Source organism: Cavia porcellus, unplaced genomic scaffold (genome assembly GCF_034190915.1).
Source record: "Cavia porcellus strain 051 isolate PalLab524CR breed Dunkin Hartley unplaced genomic scaffold, mCavPor4.1 scaffold_33, whole genome shotgun sequence".
NCBI lineage: Eukaryota > Metazoa > Chordata > Mammalia > Rodentia > Caviidae > Cavia > Cavia porcellus.
The window spans coordinates 21,561,805-21,582,965 of NW_026947516.1; the positions used below are offsets into that span (position 1 = coordinate 21,561,805).

At 34.1% G+C, this 21,161-nt stretch overlaps 1 protein-coding gene across 9 annotated transcripts in view; it reads right to left on the reverse strand.

Moving 5' to 3' along the window:
- Window positions 1-21,161, reverse strand: part of Bclaf3 (BCLAF1 and THRAP3 family member 3) — a 51,272-nt gene that overhangs the window by 1,194 nt on the left and 28,917 nt on the right. For 5 of the 9 annotated variants that reach the window (XM_063243045.1, XM_063243041.1, XM_003466418.5 and 2 more), the window contains 5 exons: window positions 20,967-21,030; window positions 19,316-19,431; window positions 12,919-13,033; window positions 11,560-11,646; window positions 8,132-8,287 (listed from right to left, as the gene is read on the reverse strand). In XM_063243045.1, the coding sequence (XP_063099115.1) occupies window positions 8,132-8,287; window positions 11,560-11,646; window positions 12,919-13,033; window positions 19,316-19,431; window positions 20,967-21,030 (538 nt within the window). Of the gene's footprint in view, window positions 1-632; window positions 661-8,131; window positions 8,288-11,559; window positions 11,647-12,918; window positions 13,034-19,315; window positions 19,432-20,966; window positions 21,031-21,161 lie in introns of all 9 variants that reach the window. The other 4 variants (XM_063243040.1, XM_013148921.3, XM_063243044.1 and 1 more) reach the window with 4 other exon arrangements.

Below are 21,161 nucleotides of genomic sequence, written 5' to 3' on the forward strand. Positions count from 1 at the left end.
ACAAAGGTATGTGGGACCCCAAAGATGCAAAGTAACAACAGGACACAGTAAGACAAGAAAAAAAAAACATATGACACTAGGTAACACTGGTATTAATAGATTGATGGAAATGGTATCTGCCTATCTGGGTGAGTTCAGTGGAGGCTCCCTAGTATAAATTCAAGATTTTTAAACCTGAGTCTCTTCATGATGGAGCCTGATGTGACACAAGTACCACCTCAAGCTAATATCTCTATCTTTCCCATCATATGGTATCACTGATTTTAAAACTATATGGACTCTTCTAATAACTGACAACTGCAGAGAAAGCTATCAGAAGGGAAAAAGGTTTCTTGCTTTTAGACCTCTACCTATAACTTTAAAGGATGCAAATTTTCAGTAAATTTGGGAAAAGGAATTCACATAAACAGTTAAGACTACAATTAAAGGGTAATGAACATGGATTTTGTGTTGTGATGCTATGTAAAATATTAAATTACTAACCATAAACTGGGCTTGTGGTACTATACAAAATATTAAATTACTAACCATAAACTGGACATAAGACCATGCAACTAATAAAAACAAAAATGGTACAATGACATTTTTCAGGGACATTAAAAATAAAAATTTATTAATACATATATCCTTACCTTTTCCTAGGATCTTACATTATTAAAACTGAAAGAAATTTAAAAGTTGATTTATTTTTGGCATTTATATTAGTATGGAGCTATTTAATTCCAATCAGAAACAGTGACGATAGAAAATTCTTATTTTTCTGTTTTGGTTAATGAAATGTTCAAAACACAATCTATCTATCTATGTATCTATCTATATATTTTCAATATCATTCCTTTAAATAGAGGTAGATTTCACTATATTCTATTTCCTTATTACACAACATAAAATCACATAAATATATTTTCAAGCAAAATGCTACCTACTAACAACATTAAAAGGAAATTATAACTATAATAATCCTAAAGAAAATTTTCACTGGTGTTGTATATAAAAATGTGCACTTTATTCTGAACTAGTTCATCCTTCACATGGCTTCTTCCATACCATCTTTCAAATTTATACCCATCCTTCTAATGATCTGAAAGCCTATTTTGACAGACTGCTGAACTAGATGCCCAAGTGCCTTTTCACCTAGGTTTCTGTAACTTGGTACTTGGGTCATTGCAAATGTTCCCTCGTTGTTCTTCCTGGACTCCATCTCTCTTTTCTAGAACCCCGCTATCTACCGCTAACCAAATGATCACCCTAAAGTACCACTTTTTTCTTCTCAATCAAGGAAAATGACTGACTGCTACTACTTCAAATCCTAAGTATTTTACCCAGCTCCTAGCATGAAGAATTTAGCATAAGGATCCCTCTCATTTGCACAAACCAGTTTTTCCCTAATCCTACAATCTATTGCCAAACATGGCTCTCCTCTATGCCTTAGCTTATAACCTACCTCTTCCATGAAGGCAGTAGCAATGAACATACTTAAATGCCCTAGCCATTCCTACCATGGTACTCCTCTTTTAAATCATTTAGCATCTATGAACTATGGTTTGAAAATATGGCTGCAGACCTGACTGCTGTCTTTGCAAGGGCTGCATGTGATGTTGGTCTTTGGCCAGTATTTAGGAATGTAAATTTCACGAGAGTGCCTAACATTAACTGTTCAGTGAGCTGCTCAGGCTGGCAACATTTTATATGAATTATCTTAAATTGCTAAATTACTGGGAGAATTTGGCATGTCTTGTGTGACTCTACTGGGAGAAGACCCTTCAAAATTTGTACCTGGTTTCCTCTATTCTTTGCATCATGTGCCATTTCCTTTGGCTGATTTTGTTGTGTGTATTTCAGTTGATGTCTAGAATAAATCAATCATAAATACAACTAGATGCTGAGTCCTCTAAGTCGCCATCAAACATGGGGACCCATGACATAATAGTTGTTTTTTTTTTCTTACACCACTAGTAGCATTACTATTATGGAAGTCTTTGCATTCCCATTTATATAATCATATAAACAAGGTTTCTCAGCACTTACATCTATAAAAAGAAAAAACAGAATTAAGATACTTGAGTACAGGGCTGGGGATTTAGCTCAGCAGCATAAGTGCCTGCCTTGCAAGTGCATAGTTGTAAATTCAATCCCTGGTACCAAAAAAAAGATACTTAAGTACTGTATTATTCTACTAGTAATAATTAATATTTATCTATGAATATATGAGCTTTTGAAAAAATAAATGCATTTCTAGTATTTATTTTGTTTAGTCAACTTAACAAAATTTGTAATATACTTATGGTATTCTGATTCACTCTAATAGTAAATCAATTGAAAGAAAATATTTAACCTCTACCAGAAACAAAAATCTAATAATAATATTGCATGCTATATTAGATTTAATGAGCAATGAAATACCTTTAAAGATAAATTTCTTTTTATTTTTTTCTTTGGTTTTTTTGAGACAGGGTCTTGCTATGCAGTTCATGCTGGCCTTGAGCTCACTTTGTAGCCCAGGCTGTCTCGAATTTGCAATGATCCTCCTGCCTTGATCTCCCCAGTGCTGCGATTACAGGAGTGTGCTACCATGCCCGGCTTAAATATAAATTCTTTGAAATAAGCAGAATGGAACCCAAATACAAGGCAAAAAAAGAAATACAAAATTTCTTAGTGTTAAAAGAGATTATTAGTACATTTAAAAAATGGATGATTACAATTGTCAAATGCCAGTGATATGCAGGTTTCACTGAAGGGATTTCAAAGAGTGATTCAGATTTCATTTAAGGTTGTTGGTGTTTATAATATGCCAGAAATTTATGTATGTTAAAACAATTCATGATAAAATAGGTACTCTAAAATGTGCCACAAGGTAGAAAGTTTTACAAAATTTGAGACCATGTGAGCAAAAAGATTTGAAAAGCATAGAAATAAATAATATATCCATACAGTAGAATAATATGCAGATATTAAAATGAATGAATGAATGAAGTTATGAATGAGTGACAGAATGATTTGGAATCTTCTAGTTGGAAGAACTTGGGAGGACTGATTAGAAGTACAGGTTTTTACTTTGGCTTGGATAGCTGCAACAGCTATGGACCTTGAGAGGAAATAAGTAGTCTGGGAAGGACAACAAACTTGACAATATTTTTAACAGTTTTATTGATATGTAAGTCAAATACCATAAAGTTCTAAAGTAAACAATTCAGTGGCTTTTTAATATATTCACAGAGCTGTGCAACCACCTAATCACCACAGTCACTTTTAGATTATTTTTCTTGCTTTAAATAGAAACCCTAGGCTCCTTGGCAGTAACCCTATTCTTCCCACAATGTTCTCCTAACCCCTCAGTCCCTGGAAATCATTAATCTATTCTCTATGACATTGCCTGTCCTGGACAAAATAAAATCATACAGTAAAATAAAATCATACAGTGCCTGGCTTCTGTCAATTAGCATATTTTGAGGGTCACTCATGCATGTTACAGTAAAAGCTTGACTCTGAACATGCTAAATAAAGTTGTGCTTTTAGGGTAGCCATGCAAGGGTACCTAGGAGGCAGCTGAACATCTGGAGGTTTGGATAGTAGGCAGGATCAAAGACATTGACAGCAATGAAGGTGAAATCTTGGGAAGAAGTGAGAGCAATTAAACCAAGTAGAAGGAATAAGAAAAGAGAATAATAAATATTACACTAGGAAATGCTTATAATGTAAAAGAATGTATGAAAGGAGGGAAATCACCAAATAAGACAGGGAAGTCAGGAGGAGGCTCCAGGTCACACATGCTTAGAGGCAGTGATGTCTTTATGAACACATTCTTGTTTTTTTTTTTTTTTTTTTTTTTTTTTGTCTTTTTCCTTTTTATTGGTACCAGGGATCGAACTCACGACTGCCTGCTTGCTAGGGAGGCGCTTATGCCGCTGAGCTAAACCCCCAGCCCCTATGAACACATTCTTTTCATCTGGCACACCTCAGCTCAGATGTAGCAGGTACACAATAAGTTCCTGTTGGTTCTTCTAACCTTGGTTCCCATTCTATCTTTGTACTCCATGACTGTCAAGGTTTCTTTTAACCTCCAAGGCTACACATCTCATTCTCTAACATCCTTTCTGCATTGTCTTTCTTACCTATGGGTACCGACCTGATAGACATACAGCTTACAGTCACTTAAGAACTGCTGGAGAATCTAGGATGCTAAGGAACTCCATGCCTACTGACCAAATGCACAACTGCTGACAGTTTTTCAGCAGCACTGGTCTCAGAGGTATCTCATAAATTTTTTACTTACTAGATTCTTTGTCCTCTCCTGATTTGTAATCAGACCCATAAGAGTGTCTATTAACTTTCTGTGATAAGCAGGAGATATTTAAGGGAAGACACTTCTAAATGTTAGTGGATAAAAGAGAAGACTTATTGCAGGATAATAGACACAACCCCCATCTTCCATCCCAAGCACAGAACTAAGAAAAAAACCCAGTAAAAGAAACTTAGGGTGTCAGAATGAGATTAATATGATCAGTATGTGATGAGTAAAGAAGAGTGTCAGTTCCACATTTTCTACTTCTGCTTGGTAGTCTTTCTATTTTATAGGCAGCTGGGAAGCCAATGCAAGTTTAGGAAGACACTTTTCTCGTAAGTTAAAGAGGACTTACAAGGAGCATATCTAGGATCCGCCTCCATCAGTTCCCAAGGCTTTTTTTTTTTTGTGCTACAGACAGGAAGCATACAGTCTAATGGTACAATAACCAGACTGAATTACAAATGTCAAATACAAGATGCTCAAGCTACATATGATTAGTCAAGGCATTTCAATTGGGAAGGAGGGTAAGGAGTCCAGAAAAGAACTGCCTAAATATTTCTAATGGATTTTGAGGCATGTAGGAATAAGTAAGTTTGTATCTAATTTTGGGGCACTTAGGTGAATCATTTAATCATACATCCATAATTAATTTGGGTAACAGTCTTCTAATTATCAAAAAATGAACTCCACGACAAACAGAGCAAAAAGCCAAAATGTGCAAAGATGCTACCCAAACTAAGGTGTCTTTCCAGGGCAGGACCTTCAAAGTTCCTCTGATGCTTAAAGCTTGGGATAAAAAGTGATACAAATGCAGATTAAGAGTATATCTCAGTGATAACATGTTTGCCTGGCATGTGCAAGGCCCTCAGTTTGATCCTCAGCATGATGAAAAAAGGTGATGTAAATGTTATCTCATAACCCATAACTCAATTTGAGCACAAATGTCTCTAATTTAAGGAGAAAGGGAAGGGATCTTAAAAGAAGCCAAAGATTTCATGCCTTCATTCTGTGTTTTTTTTTTTAAGGGCACAAAGCCTGAGGTAAAACAGCCTGATAGGTCCAAGCCATATTAATTTATCTACACAGTATGGGATATCAGTAGCACAATACTATTGGGATAACTTAAAGGACAAGATAATTTTAAGTACCTTAGTTCAGACCTTAGTAATGCCTCATTCCTTTCCCTAAAGTTAGAAAAATGAAGCCCAACTGTTAAATTGGATGCTAATAGCAGGAAATTTATTTAGTGCTGTTCGTATAGGGGTGGGTTTTGTTCAAACACAAATCTATATATCAACTGGCATTGGCTTGGCTGCAGGTACTGACAGTGTTCAAACTGGGAAAGCCTGGGTCAAAGTAGCTATGATACAAAAATATATGAAGTAGGATCCAGTGTAGTAGGGCTAAGAAAAAGAGCATTCAACATTGGATGAGTGGTAGACATTGCTTTTTAAAGAAGCCACTGTGTTGGGACCACTTCTAAAGTACTAGGATGGCAGAGAACAGCAACAGCAATAGGAAGGTAGGGTTGGGACCACAATGGACTCTAACTACAACTGCTACTTTCTAGATGATACAAAAAGCCAACCCTAAAGATCGAAGATTCTAAAGATTGTAGCTCTTTCTAGGACACACTTCCTATTTTCTACGCTGAAGGTCTAATTTCCATTTGTTGTAAAGGGTAACGAAATGAAGCAAATAGCATTAAGAAAAGTTAAGCATTCAGGAGGCCCAAATCATCTAAAAAATACTTGTAAAGATGGAGTTAAATGAAACTAAAACTCAAAGCTCAGCACAGAGCTAACAGAAGAGAAACAAACACTTTGCACCAGAAAATCAACCTTGCAACTGAGGAAAAAGCCTGTCTTGGCCTTGGTCCTAAAGTGGAAATCAATGAGTAGCTTCCCTGAGAACAGTCAGGCTACCACCTGGGACTGGGAAAGAATATCTATATCTGCTGCAAAGAAACTTGTCCTACAAGGCAGGGAGAGAAGCAGAAGCTCTATCCAAGCTCTGCTATGGACTGACACAGTAAGGCAGAATATGAGGGGGAAATGGTTCCAATGTCACTTACGCTTTTTTAAAAAGAGATGGCTTTCCGAAAACCATGAATGATACATACAATGAAATTAGAAACCTTGTCTAAGGTACTCAGTTAAAACTGAGGAAAAGGAGAGGTTACAGAAGACATTCTGTTTAATTCTATAACCCCTAAAACAATCAACTGTCATTCAATAGGTCCATCTTTTGCAAAGTATTTAAGGTTTAATAAAACTATTAAGCAAGTCCAGTGAAAAGGCTTCCTAAAGATGAATAGTTAGAGAAAGATCTGATTCTAAATTTATTAAACGACAGTTGGGTTATTTCAACTACAAAACTAGAGATATGTACATTTTTTAGAAGACAATAACCTAAAATCATGAAATAGTAAACTTTAAAAGTTGAAAAATATGCTTAATTGATATAGTGCTATTGTTCTCATTTAACATGTAATTATGTAGAAAAAAATTTTATTTCATATTTATGCTGCATTTTCAAATACTAATATAGCTGATTTAAATAAAATCAACCCACAACTAAGAGTATGCATTTCAAATTACTGAGTAAAGAAACTTTTGGTTAAAAGTAAGCCTGATAGAATCTACTTCAGTATCCATCAGCGAATGAATGGATAAAGAAAATGTAGTGTATTTATACCATGGAACAGTATCCAGTCTTTAAAAAAAAGAAGAAATCCTGACCTGTGTGAAAATGTGGATATACCTGGAAAACATTATGTAATGTGAAACAAGCCAGACACAGAAAGAAAATTATCATTAGGTCCTCAACACATATGCTATCTAGAAAAGTTGACTGGATGTAGAAAGGAAAATGGTAGTTACCAGAGCCTGGGAGGATGGTGATAAGAACAGGAAGATACAACATATTGTACAGTTGTAAAGATTAGATTTTAAGTGTTCTTGTAACAAAAAATAAGTACATAAATAATGCATATGCTAAATATGTTCATTTTGCCATTCCAAAATGAATATATATCAAAGTTGTAAGTTTAACATTATAAATATATATAATTTTTACTTGTCAAGATTACATTTTTAAAGTGTTTACAATGGAGTTGGGGATTTAGCTCAGTGGTATAAGCTCCTGTTTGGCAAGTAAGAGGTCATGAGTTCGATGCCCGGTACCAAAAAAAAGAGTTTATAATGGAAATGATGGTACAGCACTATGAATGTAATTAAGATTATTGAACTGTATATTTATATCTGATTAAAATGACAAATTTTACATTGTATATATTTTACTGCAATTAAAAGTATGTGAAAAGGGGGGGATGAGTTAGCATGTTTTGTAATTATGTACATTTTTTTAGAATCAGTTCAGTATTTTCAGATAATTTACATTGTAAAAGACTAAAATGTATTAGTTAAAAGTTTTTTTTTTTTTTTTTTGTTAATCAGTACCGGGGATCAAACTCATGACAGCCTGCTTGCAAGGCAGGTGCTTATGCCGCTGAGCTAAATGCCCGACCCCAAGTTAAAAGTTTTTATCTTTTCAAAGATTAACTATACAACAGAAATTCCAAAGTAAAAAGCTCATATAGCTAGCATATCAAACGTATCTCAGCTGTAATAGCTAACAGCACTTAAGCACTTTAAAGGTTAAATAGTTTCACAATTTTATTAGCTTTACTGCTTGAAGTTTTACCTCAACTATTGTGCAGTAAAAACATTTTAAAAACCTAAGTTGTTTCTTAAACCAAAGCTAAATGAAAAACCCAAAACTTAATGAACACAGATAATTTACAAGTTCAGAGTAGCTATTTTTAAATGATTGTAACCAACTAACCTGTTCTTTCCTTGATGACCTGTCTCTGAATTTATTAGTGATAAATCCCCTTGGACCAGCAAACCGTAAACGCTGATATTTAGCCTGAATGTACAAGCTCTTTTGTACTAGGTCTGATTTATACTGGGGCTGGAATCTGCCACCTCTAAAGTAATTCTGTAAAGGAAAGAAGGAAATGTTACCAAAACTACAGTTTTCAAGTCTATCAGTATAACACATAGGAAAACGACTGGCTTTTACAGCTTTCCTTGATTTTAGGCACTATAGATATTAAAAGGGAAGAAGATATTAATAATGACATCAAAGCACATTTCTTTCAACTGATTTTCTAGTTTATTTTATATACCATTTAAAAAGCTTTTTAAACATAAAATTAATTTTTGAAACTGTTAAGAAGAATTGAGTAAATTCTGGAAATTCATTATGCTAAAATATAACCTTCAAAATCTCTAATGAACTGTAATTATTCTTTTGATTCATAGTGAAAATGTCAAATGCCAGTGGGGGAAGAAGACATTAAGGACCAAATATTTTTAACTTTGTTCATGTCAATGTCTTCAACTAAATCTCTCTTTACCACAAAAAAATTAGAGCTGATATGAATTATAAAGACCAATTCCTATCCTGCATACTATCCAGTATTATAATAGACCTAAGAGGACAATATTTGTTTCCCAAGTGGCTAATGAGAGGAATTGGTTCTGTAATGTAGTGCTAGGGCCAAAGGAAGATAGTCTTCAGTGTTGTCAGTATCAGTGTTGTTATGAACCAATTCTCTCCCAATCTTTCCTGCACAATTCTCTAAACCTGCATTCCTCAGTCCCTGTAACATATATTCTTCATGGTCACCTGCATTTCCAAGCATTTTCCTATAATAATCTAAAACAAAAGGGACAGGAGCCCAAACATCATAGATGAAGTCCATCTCTGCCTTAGTAAGTCTTAAAGCCGGATATAGTGGTACATACCTGTAATCCTACTACTCTGGGAGGCTGATACAGGATTACAAATTTGAGCCCAGTCTGGGCAACTTAGTAGATAGCAAGACCCTGTCTCAGAATAAAAAATAAAAAGAGGGGTGGAGATGTGGCTCTAAATACAAAGGTCCTATGTTTAATCCCTAATATTGCAAACAACAAAAACAATAACAACAAAAACAACATCACACCTTAGCTACTTGCTAACTCACTAGAAGAGGCTTCATGTTAAACTCCTGACTATGGAAGGGACTTCTCCCCATAATCATCCAGTTAAATCCTCCTATAAAAAAATAAGTGTGTAGATCTGGGGGAAGAGTGACAGAATGCTTGCTTAGCATGCACAAAGCCTTGCTTTGTTGTTAAAGTACCCAGGCTGGTGATCCTCCTGCCTAATCTTTTTGTAACTTAGGTTTTGGCTTATTTTATTTACGTTTCATCCCCAGAGTACTTAATAACAGGAAACAATCATGGGAAATGTTGCCAAAACAAACATACAAATGGTAGTATTACAGCAGAATAATTAAAAGAACTAAGATTCATCTTCTCACAGTTATTTTAAAAATGTGAATGTCATATATAATAAAGCACATAAGTTTACACCAAAGTACTTGTTCCAGGCATATTTTCCAATTATTTTCTTTTTTTTTTGTTTAATTTCTTTTGGTCTTTTTCATTTTTATCGGTACCGGGGATCGAACTCACGACCGCCTATTTGCAAGGCAGGTGCTTATGCCGCTGAGCTAAATCCCCAGCCCCTCCAATTATTTTCTTAAGGATGCAGAAAATTTCAGATAACAGAGAATCATAATGGTATATTATAATTTCACTGAAACTACACAAACTTGTTATATCAGAGCTAATTTTCAGACTGACATGGTCCTTTTTTACACACCTTATAAGCTAATTACTATCTGGCTTGACTTAGTTTAATTCATGTGAAAAACAAATTTTAATAAAATACTTTCTTAGGATTATTTTTCCACATGATTTTACTAAAATAACTGTGATCTTCTAAGTAATCATATAACAACTTTGAATGACTGGTGAAAAGGAAAAATTACTGCATATATTTTGAAAATATTCTCTTTTTTGTAATACTGGGGATTGAACTAAGGACCTTGCACTTGCGAAGCAGGCACTTATGCCACTGAGCTAAGTCCCCGGCCTAATTTTGAAAATATTCTAATAACTAATGCCAAAGAATCTTCCCTTAAGGAGAAAGGATAACAGGAAATAAATCATGTGATGATCTTAGAAAAATACAATTAGATATATATAACTAATGATAAGAGCAACATGTAGAAACACTTAGATATGAACATTCAATCTATACTGACCCTAGATGATTCAGACATCACATTTAGAGTTGGTTTGATCTCTCATCACTCAAGAGATTAAAAGATGGTATAAAACATGTTTATATACCCTGTAGCTATAGCTATCAAAGAAAACCCAATGTCATACATTTTTTTAGGTACATAAACTATGGAATAAAATATAATCTATGCCACATCCAAAAAATTATGATACTCCCAGTGAAAAGAAACCTTTCAACATCTAGAAATTTTGACTGTCAAGAAACCAAGTAGTAATAGATCATTCATGTATGTTCCTAGTCTAAGGTTTTAGGACAGTTTATACTACCCTTTCTGCTCATACCAACTTCTGTCTAATGACCTCATTACTACACCAAGTTCACCTGCTACTTTCACCAAAAAAAGCTAAAATCCTTTTCTTTTTTTAGGGGAAGGAGGAAGGAGTTACCTAGAGTAAAAAGTATGAATAAAGGATCTGTCCTAAAAAGAAATTTGGTCATATAGATTTTTTTAAAAATCTCACCATTTGCAAGAAAGGAAAAACATAGTATTTTGTGCTATAATTTTATTTGTTTGATGGATGAAATGTTCTGGATAATCAAAGATACTGGTTGATTAAAAACTATCATTTATATCAGATATAGGTACACAAATAACTAGCATTTAGTGATAAAATATGCTTTAACAAGCCATCTGTATCAGAATCTTTCCAGATATTTAGAAGGCCTCTGAAGATTGTATGTCTACAGGCAGAGCCAATCAGTCTGTGAATCCTGGAAAAAGTGTGGTCACTCTGCACTTACATCTTAAGAGGTTAGGAGATAGGCTTAGCAGCAGGGCCAGGACCCTGTCTGCTCCCCTACCTAGAGTCACTCCACTTGTAACTGTTTATGTATTTGTGCTTTCACGTAATATTTGCAAAAAATTTGGTTAAAAAGTTGAAAATTAAGTCCTGAGGAAAAAAGTCATAATTAAACAGATTACAATTAACTATAAATACCCATATAACCAGAAACACTAGTGTATAGCTACTATTTGAAAGAATACCACAAAAAATAGCTTTTAATTTTAACACAATAGTGTATGCAAAGTATAAATTCAAAGTCTGAATTAAATTAAAAAATAACAATACCTTAAAAGGTCTTTTAAAGCCACGATGATTTCTCTCAACTCCAAATAATTTCTGAGGAATAGTATCTTTTCTCTGCATAGTATAATTCTGCATGAAAAAGTATTCCTATAGGTTAATGTATTTTAGGGCCTATTTCAAAAACTAGTTTGCACATTTCAAAGACACCTACTTAAATGTATAGGATTAAGAGCACAAAGCAGGGAGCAGGAAGCTTAGCTATAGGAACACATAGTTCTTTCACATGATCCATGCTAATTTGTGAGAGGTCAGTTTCACTCACACCTGTGAGAAGTGTAAAAAAAATCACACTCCTATATAAAAGAGGTGACTTTTTGAATATGGAATATGAATATATATGTATGTATGATTTACTTATTCAGAAATTCAAAAGAGAAATCTTATCACAAGTTGCTAAAGAGGTCCTACTACCTAAGAACAAAATTCTCAATATCATAGGAGGCAGGTTTTGCTGACTTTGGCTTCTATAATTCTAGCCCTTATTTATGGAAGACAGCTACCATTTTGTGAGCTGCCCTTTGAAAAGGCAAGTCTTGGGCCAGGGATTTAGCTCAGTGGCTCAAGCACTTGCCTGGTAAGCACAAGGTTGTGAGTTTGATCCCTGGTACCAGAAAAAAAAGGCAAATCTTTTAAGATAGTAGATCAGTGCTTGACTAAGAATGGGATTAAGGAATAACTAAAAGGCACGAGGGCTCTTATGAGAAGATGGAAATATCCTAAAACTAGATTATAATGATGGTTATACATCTTGATAAATGTACTTTAAAAAGTCATTAAATTGGGCTGGGGATTTAGCTCAGTGGCATAAGTGCCTGCCTTGCAAGTGCATGGTCGTGAGTTCGATCCCTGATACCGGTTTAAAAAAAAAGTCATTAAATTGTATACCTAAAACGGGAGAATTTTTTTGTTGTTATTTTTGAGACAAGGTTTCACTATGAAGTTGAGGCTGGTCTTGAGTTCACAGAGATCCTCCTGTCTCAGCCTCCTGAATGCTGAGATTATAGGCATGTGCCATCACAATAAGCCTTAAATTTTATTTAAATAAAGTTATTCCTAAAAAACTTAAGATAGTATAATAAATCTAATAAAGTTCTACTAGATCAGAGACGAGCATTTCATTTGTTATATTAACTATAAACCTCGACAGACTGTTACAACACATATTTTTTTTTTGTCTTTTTCCTTTTTATCGGTACTGGGGATCGAACTCACGACTGCCTGCTTGCAGGCGCTTATGCCACTGAGTTACAACACATATTTAATGAACAGTTACAAACAATGTGAAAAATATAGATTTAAGAAGAATGTACAAAAATGAAAATTTTGGAATGTTAATGTTACCAGGTAAGGTTTCTGAATAAACCTTCTAAAATTTGGTTTTATAAAATGTGTAGGTTTCTGGAATCCATCAGTATAAATATTCTTCACCTTTGAAAAACTGGGATGATGGTCATTCCTATCAAAATGAGAAACAAGGTCAAATTAATATAATTAATATTGATATAATTACATATTAGTTTATCTTTATCCAACAAATAAACAAGAAAAAATTTTAAATGCTCTTTCATAGACAATAAAGTAGCACAAGAGTAGACCTCAATCATCTAACACTACTAAAATTACAAATAATAATTTTAGGCTAACACATCATTTTTCAACAAACATTATTTAGCAAATTGGAAGTTAGCAATGGGGAAGAAACCACCTGCCTTGTATTGGAGTTCTCAATATGAGATTCAGGAACAGGCTTCCTGGCAGCTATAACTTACATGTGCAACATATGTTTTCTGAGGCAAGCTTGTCATTGCTCTGGGATCTTTCTTAACACTGTCCCTCCCCTTTGCTGAAAGATTACTCTGAACAAAGGCACCAATGGCCCACTGCCCATCCCATTCATTGAGTAAGGGGCTGGCCCAGGGTTGTCTCACTAGAGGAGCTGAGGGCTTTTACTGTTGCTAGGCCACAGCGGCAAAGAACACAATCCCCTCTTCTAACATCTCAAGGTCTTAAGGCCACCAAAGGCTTTTCCCAAGCAGCTCCATCTGGGAGGGAAGGCCTTCTTTTGGCTTTTCCTCTGACTCAGGAAGCCTCATGTTCCACAGCCACTGTTGATTCCTTTCCTTGTCACAGCTTCCCATGATGCCCCTGAGGCCCTTCCTATGTCTTCTGCAGGTCTTGCTCCATGGCCAATCAATTGCTTGCTACCTCAGCTCTGCTTCAGTTCCTCCTGTGCATTCCCCTTGGCATCAGGATAAAACCCACTCTCATCATGACTTTTCTCAGGCCCTTGCTGCCCTGTCACCTGCCCAAAGACACTGAATGTCCAATGATATTTACCTATACATGGCTGCTGGCACACACCACAGTCTCTCCTGATTCAATACCTTTACATTTACAGTTCATTCCTTCTGTAAGCATTTCCTTCCACTTAAATTATTTTTTATCACTTAATTTCAACTTAGCTCCATTTGTACCACTTCCATGGAAGACTCTTAAAACTCGCCTGAAGTAGAGGAGGTGTCCTCTGCTATATGCACATGTAACACTTCTGGGTCTTAATACCTATCTCTCCACGATGTAAGCTACTGGCACACTTGTGTTTTTAATGGAACAGGTTGTGATTTCTTTAAAGGAGGCACTGTGGGTGGTTCATTTTGTGACCCTAGCTCTGTCCCCAGAAACTGGCAAGAAACAGATACTTAGGGTCTTTTGAAATGTTAGAACCCCCCCATGTCATGTCAAAAATGCTCATGATATGATGGTAAGTCAAAACAGGATGCAAAGTTATGTACTTTCAATTATTTAAAAATATATGACTAGAAAAACAAATGACAGGTGATGTACTATTAATAGTAGTTATCTATAACTGGTAAAATTAAGAATGCCATACATTTTTATACTTCATGATTACCACTAGCACATATGACTACTTTTAGCAACAAAACAATTGGCTAGGCAGGCAAAACGATGTGCTTTTAAATATCCTCTTTGCAAAGCATTTATCAGATAAAGGGGTGTAGGTGGAATATCCATAACCTAAAATTCTGAAATCTGAAATACTTCAAAATTTGAAGCTTTTTGAGGGCCAGCATCGTGTCATAAATGGAAAATTTCACACCTAACCACATGTGACAGGTCAGTCAAAACACAGGCACACTAAAAATACTATATAAAATTACCTTTTAGTTGTACATATAAGGTGTATATGAAACATTAATGAATCTCATGTTTAGACTTGGGTCGCATCTCTGACACAAACTCATTACATATATGCAAATATTCCAATTCAGATAAGTATCTAGAATAAATAATATTGTATCTTGACAATAAAAAGGTAGTAACTTGATTTAAAAATAGGCAAAAGATAGGGGGTAATGGGGAAGATGAATACGATCAAAGGATATTATGTACATGTACAAATCTGCCAAAATGGAACACATTAACCTGTTTAAACAATATGTTATAAAAAAGATGTGAAACAAAAATAAAATGACAAAGGATTTGAAAATAAATTTCTCCAGAAGAGACATACAAATAGCCAATAAGAATATGAAAAGATGTGAAACATAATTAATTATTAGGGAAGTGAAATAAAAACCACAGTGAGATAAGACCTTACATATACTATGATGGCTACAATAGAAAACGATGACAATACCTACGTTGATAACCACACACTGCTAATTATAATAGCCAAAAGATAGAAATAACACAAATTTTCATAAACAGAAAAATAGACACATAAAATATGACATGTCCATACAACATAATATTATTCAGCCTTTTAAAAATGACTTTTTTTTTAACAAAAAGAATGCAATTCTGACACATGGTACAAATGAATGAACCCTAAAAACATGCTAAGTGAAATAAGCCAAACACAAAAAGACGAATTATAAGATTCTATTTATAAGCGGTATCTAGAATGTGTAAATTTATAGGAACAGAAAGAAGAGCAAGTGCAGGGCAAAGGGAAGAATGGGAAGTTATTGTTCACTTGGTACAGATTTCTGTTTGTGAAGATAAAAAGTTCTAAACATGGATAATGGTAATGACTACACAAGGTGAATATACTTAATTCCAATGAATTATATACTTACAAACAATTAAAATAGTAAATTCTGTATTTTTAAAAAATCCTTTGATATGTCACTTTTGGGTAGGCAAATAAATACTCATATTAAAAATTCTACTGCATTTCCCAAGCCTCCTTTTAGATAGGTACACCTAGGGAACTAAATTTGGGCAGACAGTGTTAAAGCATCAACTGTAAATTTTAGAAAGTCTTTAAGCAAAAGGCTAGAATGAGGACATGATGACTAGTGCATAAATAGCCATCTGAAACCATGAGGCAGACCCCATTTACATAAGATATAGGAGAAGCAACATTAAAGGATCCTGGTTCCCTGATGGGTCTCACCTAACATCCCTTTCTACTTCAGGCTTTCTACTTCAATTTTTTATTACTTGACAAGGAATTTTTTTCTAGCTCTTAATTCATTCTCTACCCAGCAGCCATAGTGAACCACCCATTCATTCATTCATTCATTCATTCATTCATTATTTGCAGTAGTAGAGATAGAACCCAAGACCTTCACAATAAGCTACATCTCTAGTCCCTTACCCCTTTATAGAATTTTGAGACAGGGTCTCATTACATCACTAAACTGTCCACTCTGGGCTTAAACTTGTGATCCTCTTGCCTCTGCCTCCCAGCATGCTTAGGATCCTTTAAAAATTTCATTGAAATTATGTCTCTTTTCCAGTTAGAATCCCAAATGTTTTCTAATTTCATTCAGAGGAAAATACAGTTTTTATGTACTTCATAAGTTGGTCTCTTTTCTATTAACTCTGTCCCTTTTCTTCCTTGTTAGAGCTCCACTATGGCTCCTCCTGGTCCTTAAAAAAGGGCAACCATGCTCCTGCCTCAAAGTCTCTCCATTTGCTGTTCTCTCTCTTGGAATACAATTCCCTTAAGCAACCCTGTGGTTAACTCTAATTCACATCTCAGCTTAATTTTTAAAATCATATCATATGTTACTCTTTCCTAGTGAATTTCCTTTTCTGCTTATTTCTCACCTATTACTACACTGAGATGTACCTTATTTTCCTTCTCCTACCATTAAATTTTACGTGTCACAGGGGCAAGGGCTTTGTGTAGTTTTTCACTGTATCCCCAATGCTTACCATGGTAACTTAGAACAAAGTAAATTAACATATAAATATTTGCTGAATATATGAGTAAAATATTTGTGTAAAGTTTCCTCTAATTCACTACAGATTATAGATTGTTACAATAGTGAGAATAAAAACTCATGTTTTACCATAAACCACCTTGTTAAAAGAGTTTTCCCATTTTGAAGTCCTCTTAAAGTCCACTGATACTATTCTTAAGCTACTTTATCACACACAGCCCATACCTATGTAACACATCTCTGTTACATTATAGCAAACTTATTAACACTAGTTAGAAGGGGATAGATAGTGGATTATGAGACATGGTGACATAGTAAGAAATTAATCAGAAAGGGGAATCAGAAGAGCAGGGAGACTACAAGGATTCTCCAAGAATTAGACTTGCTGGTGAAGGATCCTAGGCATGAAGGAATAGAAATTAAGATAGAAATGTCCTATAATTTAAGTATCCTCAGCCCTCTCTGCTCCTTTATAAAAACATTCATTCATTCATTCAATGAATATGAATAGAGCTCCAGGCAATGGGGATATAATACTGAGCAATGTAGACACAGAGCTGGCCTTCAACTTTGTAAGGGAAATCACTATGTTCTGTGAATTATTATTTTATCATGTTTCATTTTTTTCTGGATTTCTACAGAAAATATACACTGACTTGATTTAAAAGGCATTCTTATGCTATAATATGGATGAATTTTGAAAATACTATGCTACATGAAAGAGTCAGTCACAAAAGCCATATACTGTATGACGGCATTTATAAAATGTTAAAAAATAGGCAAACTCACACCACAGCAGTCAGAGGTGAGGGAAACGAGAAGTGGGAATGACAGCTAAAGGGCACAGTGCTTCTTTCGGGGGTGATGGGATGTTTGGAATTATAGTGATTCACGATTTTACAACTCTGTAAATGTACTAAAAACCACTGAATTGTTTACTTTTCAAGGGTAAATTTAATGGTACGTACCAGCTCAATTTTTAAAAACCCTCCTGGCTATATAAGCCATAGTAACTGTTCAATACAAATCAAATAATCCAATAGACTCAGCAAGAAACCTTCTAGTAAGAATTTTTGCCTGCTGTAACACTATCATCAATACTAACATTAACAAGTTTAACATTAACCAGCCACTCTATCATAATTTATTATTTAACTTAATCTTAACCACCACTATGAGGTGACTGTAATTCTTATTCCTATTTTACAGATAAGGCAGCAGAGATTAAACTTGTTCAAACTCAGTCATATAGCTAGGAGTCTAAGAGCCAGGTGATGAACTCAGGTCTAACACCACTATTTAAACTCTAATAATCTCAAAGGGTAAAGATATACTTTGTGGTATTATATAGTCTTTATAATATGCTGATCATCTTAAATTTGTTTGAAAAATCCAGTTTCTTGGTATACTGTGTTTCTTAAATTTGCTGAGTTAAAAAATGACAGATTGTATTATTAAAGAAAACAATCATGTCCTGTGTTAACTGTATCATATTAGAGGAATAAACAAGCAAGTGATAAGATTTTTTTACTATTTTAATTGTTCTATATGCTATAACACAGTTTCATTATCTTTTAATGAGCCCCAAACTTATTGTCAGAATCAAGTCCAGTTTTAAACAAGTTCTATATATTTTGACTGAGTGAGATAGGCACTGACTTGACTTAAAAGTCTATCATATAATAATTTGATATCAGTGACTATGAAAGAACAACCAGCCCTGTCCCTTTTCTATTCATAGATTTCCACTTTATGGAGATGCAAAAAGTGTGAGGATACCTGATCAAACTAGAAATTTTGCCCCATTCAATTAATATACCTCATAATCACAATGCTAGAGTTGCTATGAGTACTATGAGCTCTCAGAACTAGTTAGAAATGAGGGCCAATCTAGACTATTTAGAGCTCTTAATAAAGCATGAGGTTGGGAAAGAAAAGTGAGCATGTACTAATGATCTATTTTCCATGCATGGCTTAAGTACTTCAAATGTGCCAGTCATTTAATAAGGAGTTGGTTTTTTCATCATTTTATATATGAAGAGTCTCTATACACTCTGCAGATTTGGCAGAGATGAGGTTTAAACTTAGATAACCTCTGCATTTTCTACTATGCTGGCCCTTTTTATGGACAAACATCCACAAAGAGTCCTAAAAAGAATACTGCATTGATCTCAAGAAATTTCATACTATTCAGACTACCTCAGAATCTAAGGGCAGAATGTATCTGTGTCATTAAGCCAAATAGTCTATAGATTTACTAACCATGGGGCCTGCTGATATAATAAAAGCTATTATACTCCTCTTTAGTATTATAAAGACCTCAAATACTCCCCTGCCTTATAATTTTTGTTATTTTAGTCAAGCTGCATATGATGATCACTGAATAACTTTGAAACATTTTAACAGAATTCACTTAAACATATAAAATGGATTTGAAGGATCAAATCCTTATATTAAAATGAAAATTATTACACACAAAGAATTGTAAAACTGATGAAACCAAGAGCTTCCTGGTAACGAGATGGTTTTCATCTACTGATTACCTCTCTGTAGCACTAGCTATGTGAAAAATGTGCTCATCTTCATTCTGTAACCGTTCTTTTCTCCTCCTTTCAATGTCATGTCGTAGGTCATTTGGATCTATTACTTTGACCAGAGTCTGAGGAATTTTGACAGAAGACAAACCATTCATATTACTGTTAGTTGCACAAAGACCATATCTAACAAGAACCTTAATTAAAAGTCCTAAATAACTTATTTTATACTCATCCTGATAATGGTAGTGTAAACTGACACAAATATTTTGAGACACAATTGACAATACAGTCAGAAAAGTTCCTAACACTGAACTAGAAATCCCACTTATGGGATCCTATCTCAAAGAAAAGGCTGTCTACAAAACAAAAAAATTCAAAACACTGTATTTAAAATAGCAAGGCAATTTAAGTGTTAAAAATTACAGGAAAATGGAAGAATAATTAAATATATTATGACAATACAAAGGGAAAATGTATAACCATTTGAATTAGTAACTACTATGTGTAGGTTAACTGAATAAAGTTTACTGAATAAAGTTAAAACTTAAAAAACTTCAATTATAAGAGCCATGAGGAATTCAGAGATTTTACCTAAAAGGAATATTATTGCTAATTAAGAAAAAAGAAAAAAGCATATAAAACTGCAAATTGATGGTGCCTATGAAAGACTACAAGAAAAGATGATCAAACAGTTTGTATTAAACTTGAATTATAGATGACTTTTAAAAAAAATCTTCAAATTTCCTGTAAGCTCACTGCAATACTTTGATGATTAGAAATTTTTGACAATACACTCAATAAAGCAATCTATAAGTTTAATAAAAATTATAAATTTTTTCTCCAGTAAAAGTTATTTATATATTCTATCAGGAATATATTAAAATTTTTTTCTCTATAAAAATTCTTTATTCTCAATGAATAAATTAGCAATTTAGAATTTGATATAGTTTTTAAACTTGTAAAAGAGCCAATTTTCTTCTTCCCTGGCTAGATAACATCTTCTAATTAGTAAAGAAATGGGATGTGGGAAAAGTGTTGGGTGGGAACCACACACAACACATAACAGTAAAGAAATTTAGTAATATTTCCACTATTTTGCTAGTTAATATTGCACAGAATCTTTCATATATCCTACAGTAAACAAATCATATGAGACTTAGTTCTTTTAATTCATTCCATGCACAATTAAAGAAATATATTCTAGGGGCTGGGGGTTTAGCTCAGCGGCATAAGTGCCTGCCTTGAAAGCAGGCAGTCATGAGTTCGATCCCCAGTATCAATAAAAAATAAAAAGGAAAAAGACCCCCAAAAATTATAAAAAAATATATTCTAGATGGCTGCTTTGAAAAAACACATAGAGAACATACTTTCCATAGGCTTCAATGTGGAGTTTGGTAATGATATTATATGCTGTGATTCTGTACCAATTTTACAAAGTCATTATCTTTATAAACTGTCTCTTGGAGTATTTTTGTCTTTTGTCAGTATTCTCACTCCAACCTGGTCAATAATTAGAACCACTTGGAGAACTTTTAAAATTTCAGATTCCTGAGTCTCAACTCTTTTTTTTCCTGTACGTCAACTCCCTTTTGACTCCATGGATCCCTTTTCCCATTAGTACACCAACAAAACGAATATCAAAATTGTATTCACATACCTGATCTGATTCATATATTGTAGTTTGCTTACTCTGAAGCTCAGCCAAAGACATATCTATTCTCCTAAAATAATAAAGGTATATTACAATTAAGTATATTAAGCACTAATACCTGATTCTACTACTAAAGAACAGAATTTGAAATAAAGCAAGTATGTCTTAAAGAAGGCAAAAATAAACGTGCTATCAGGTGGT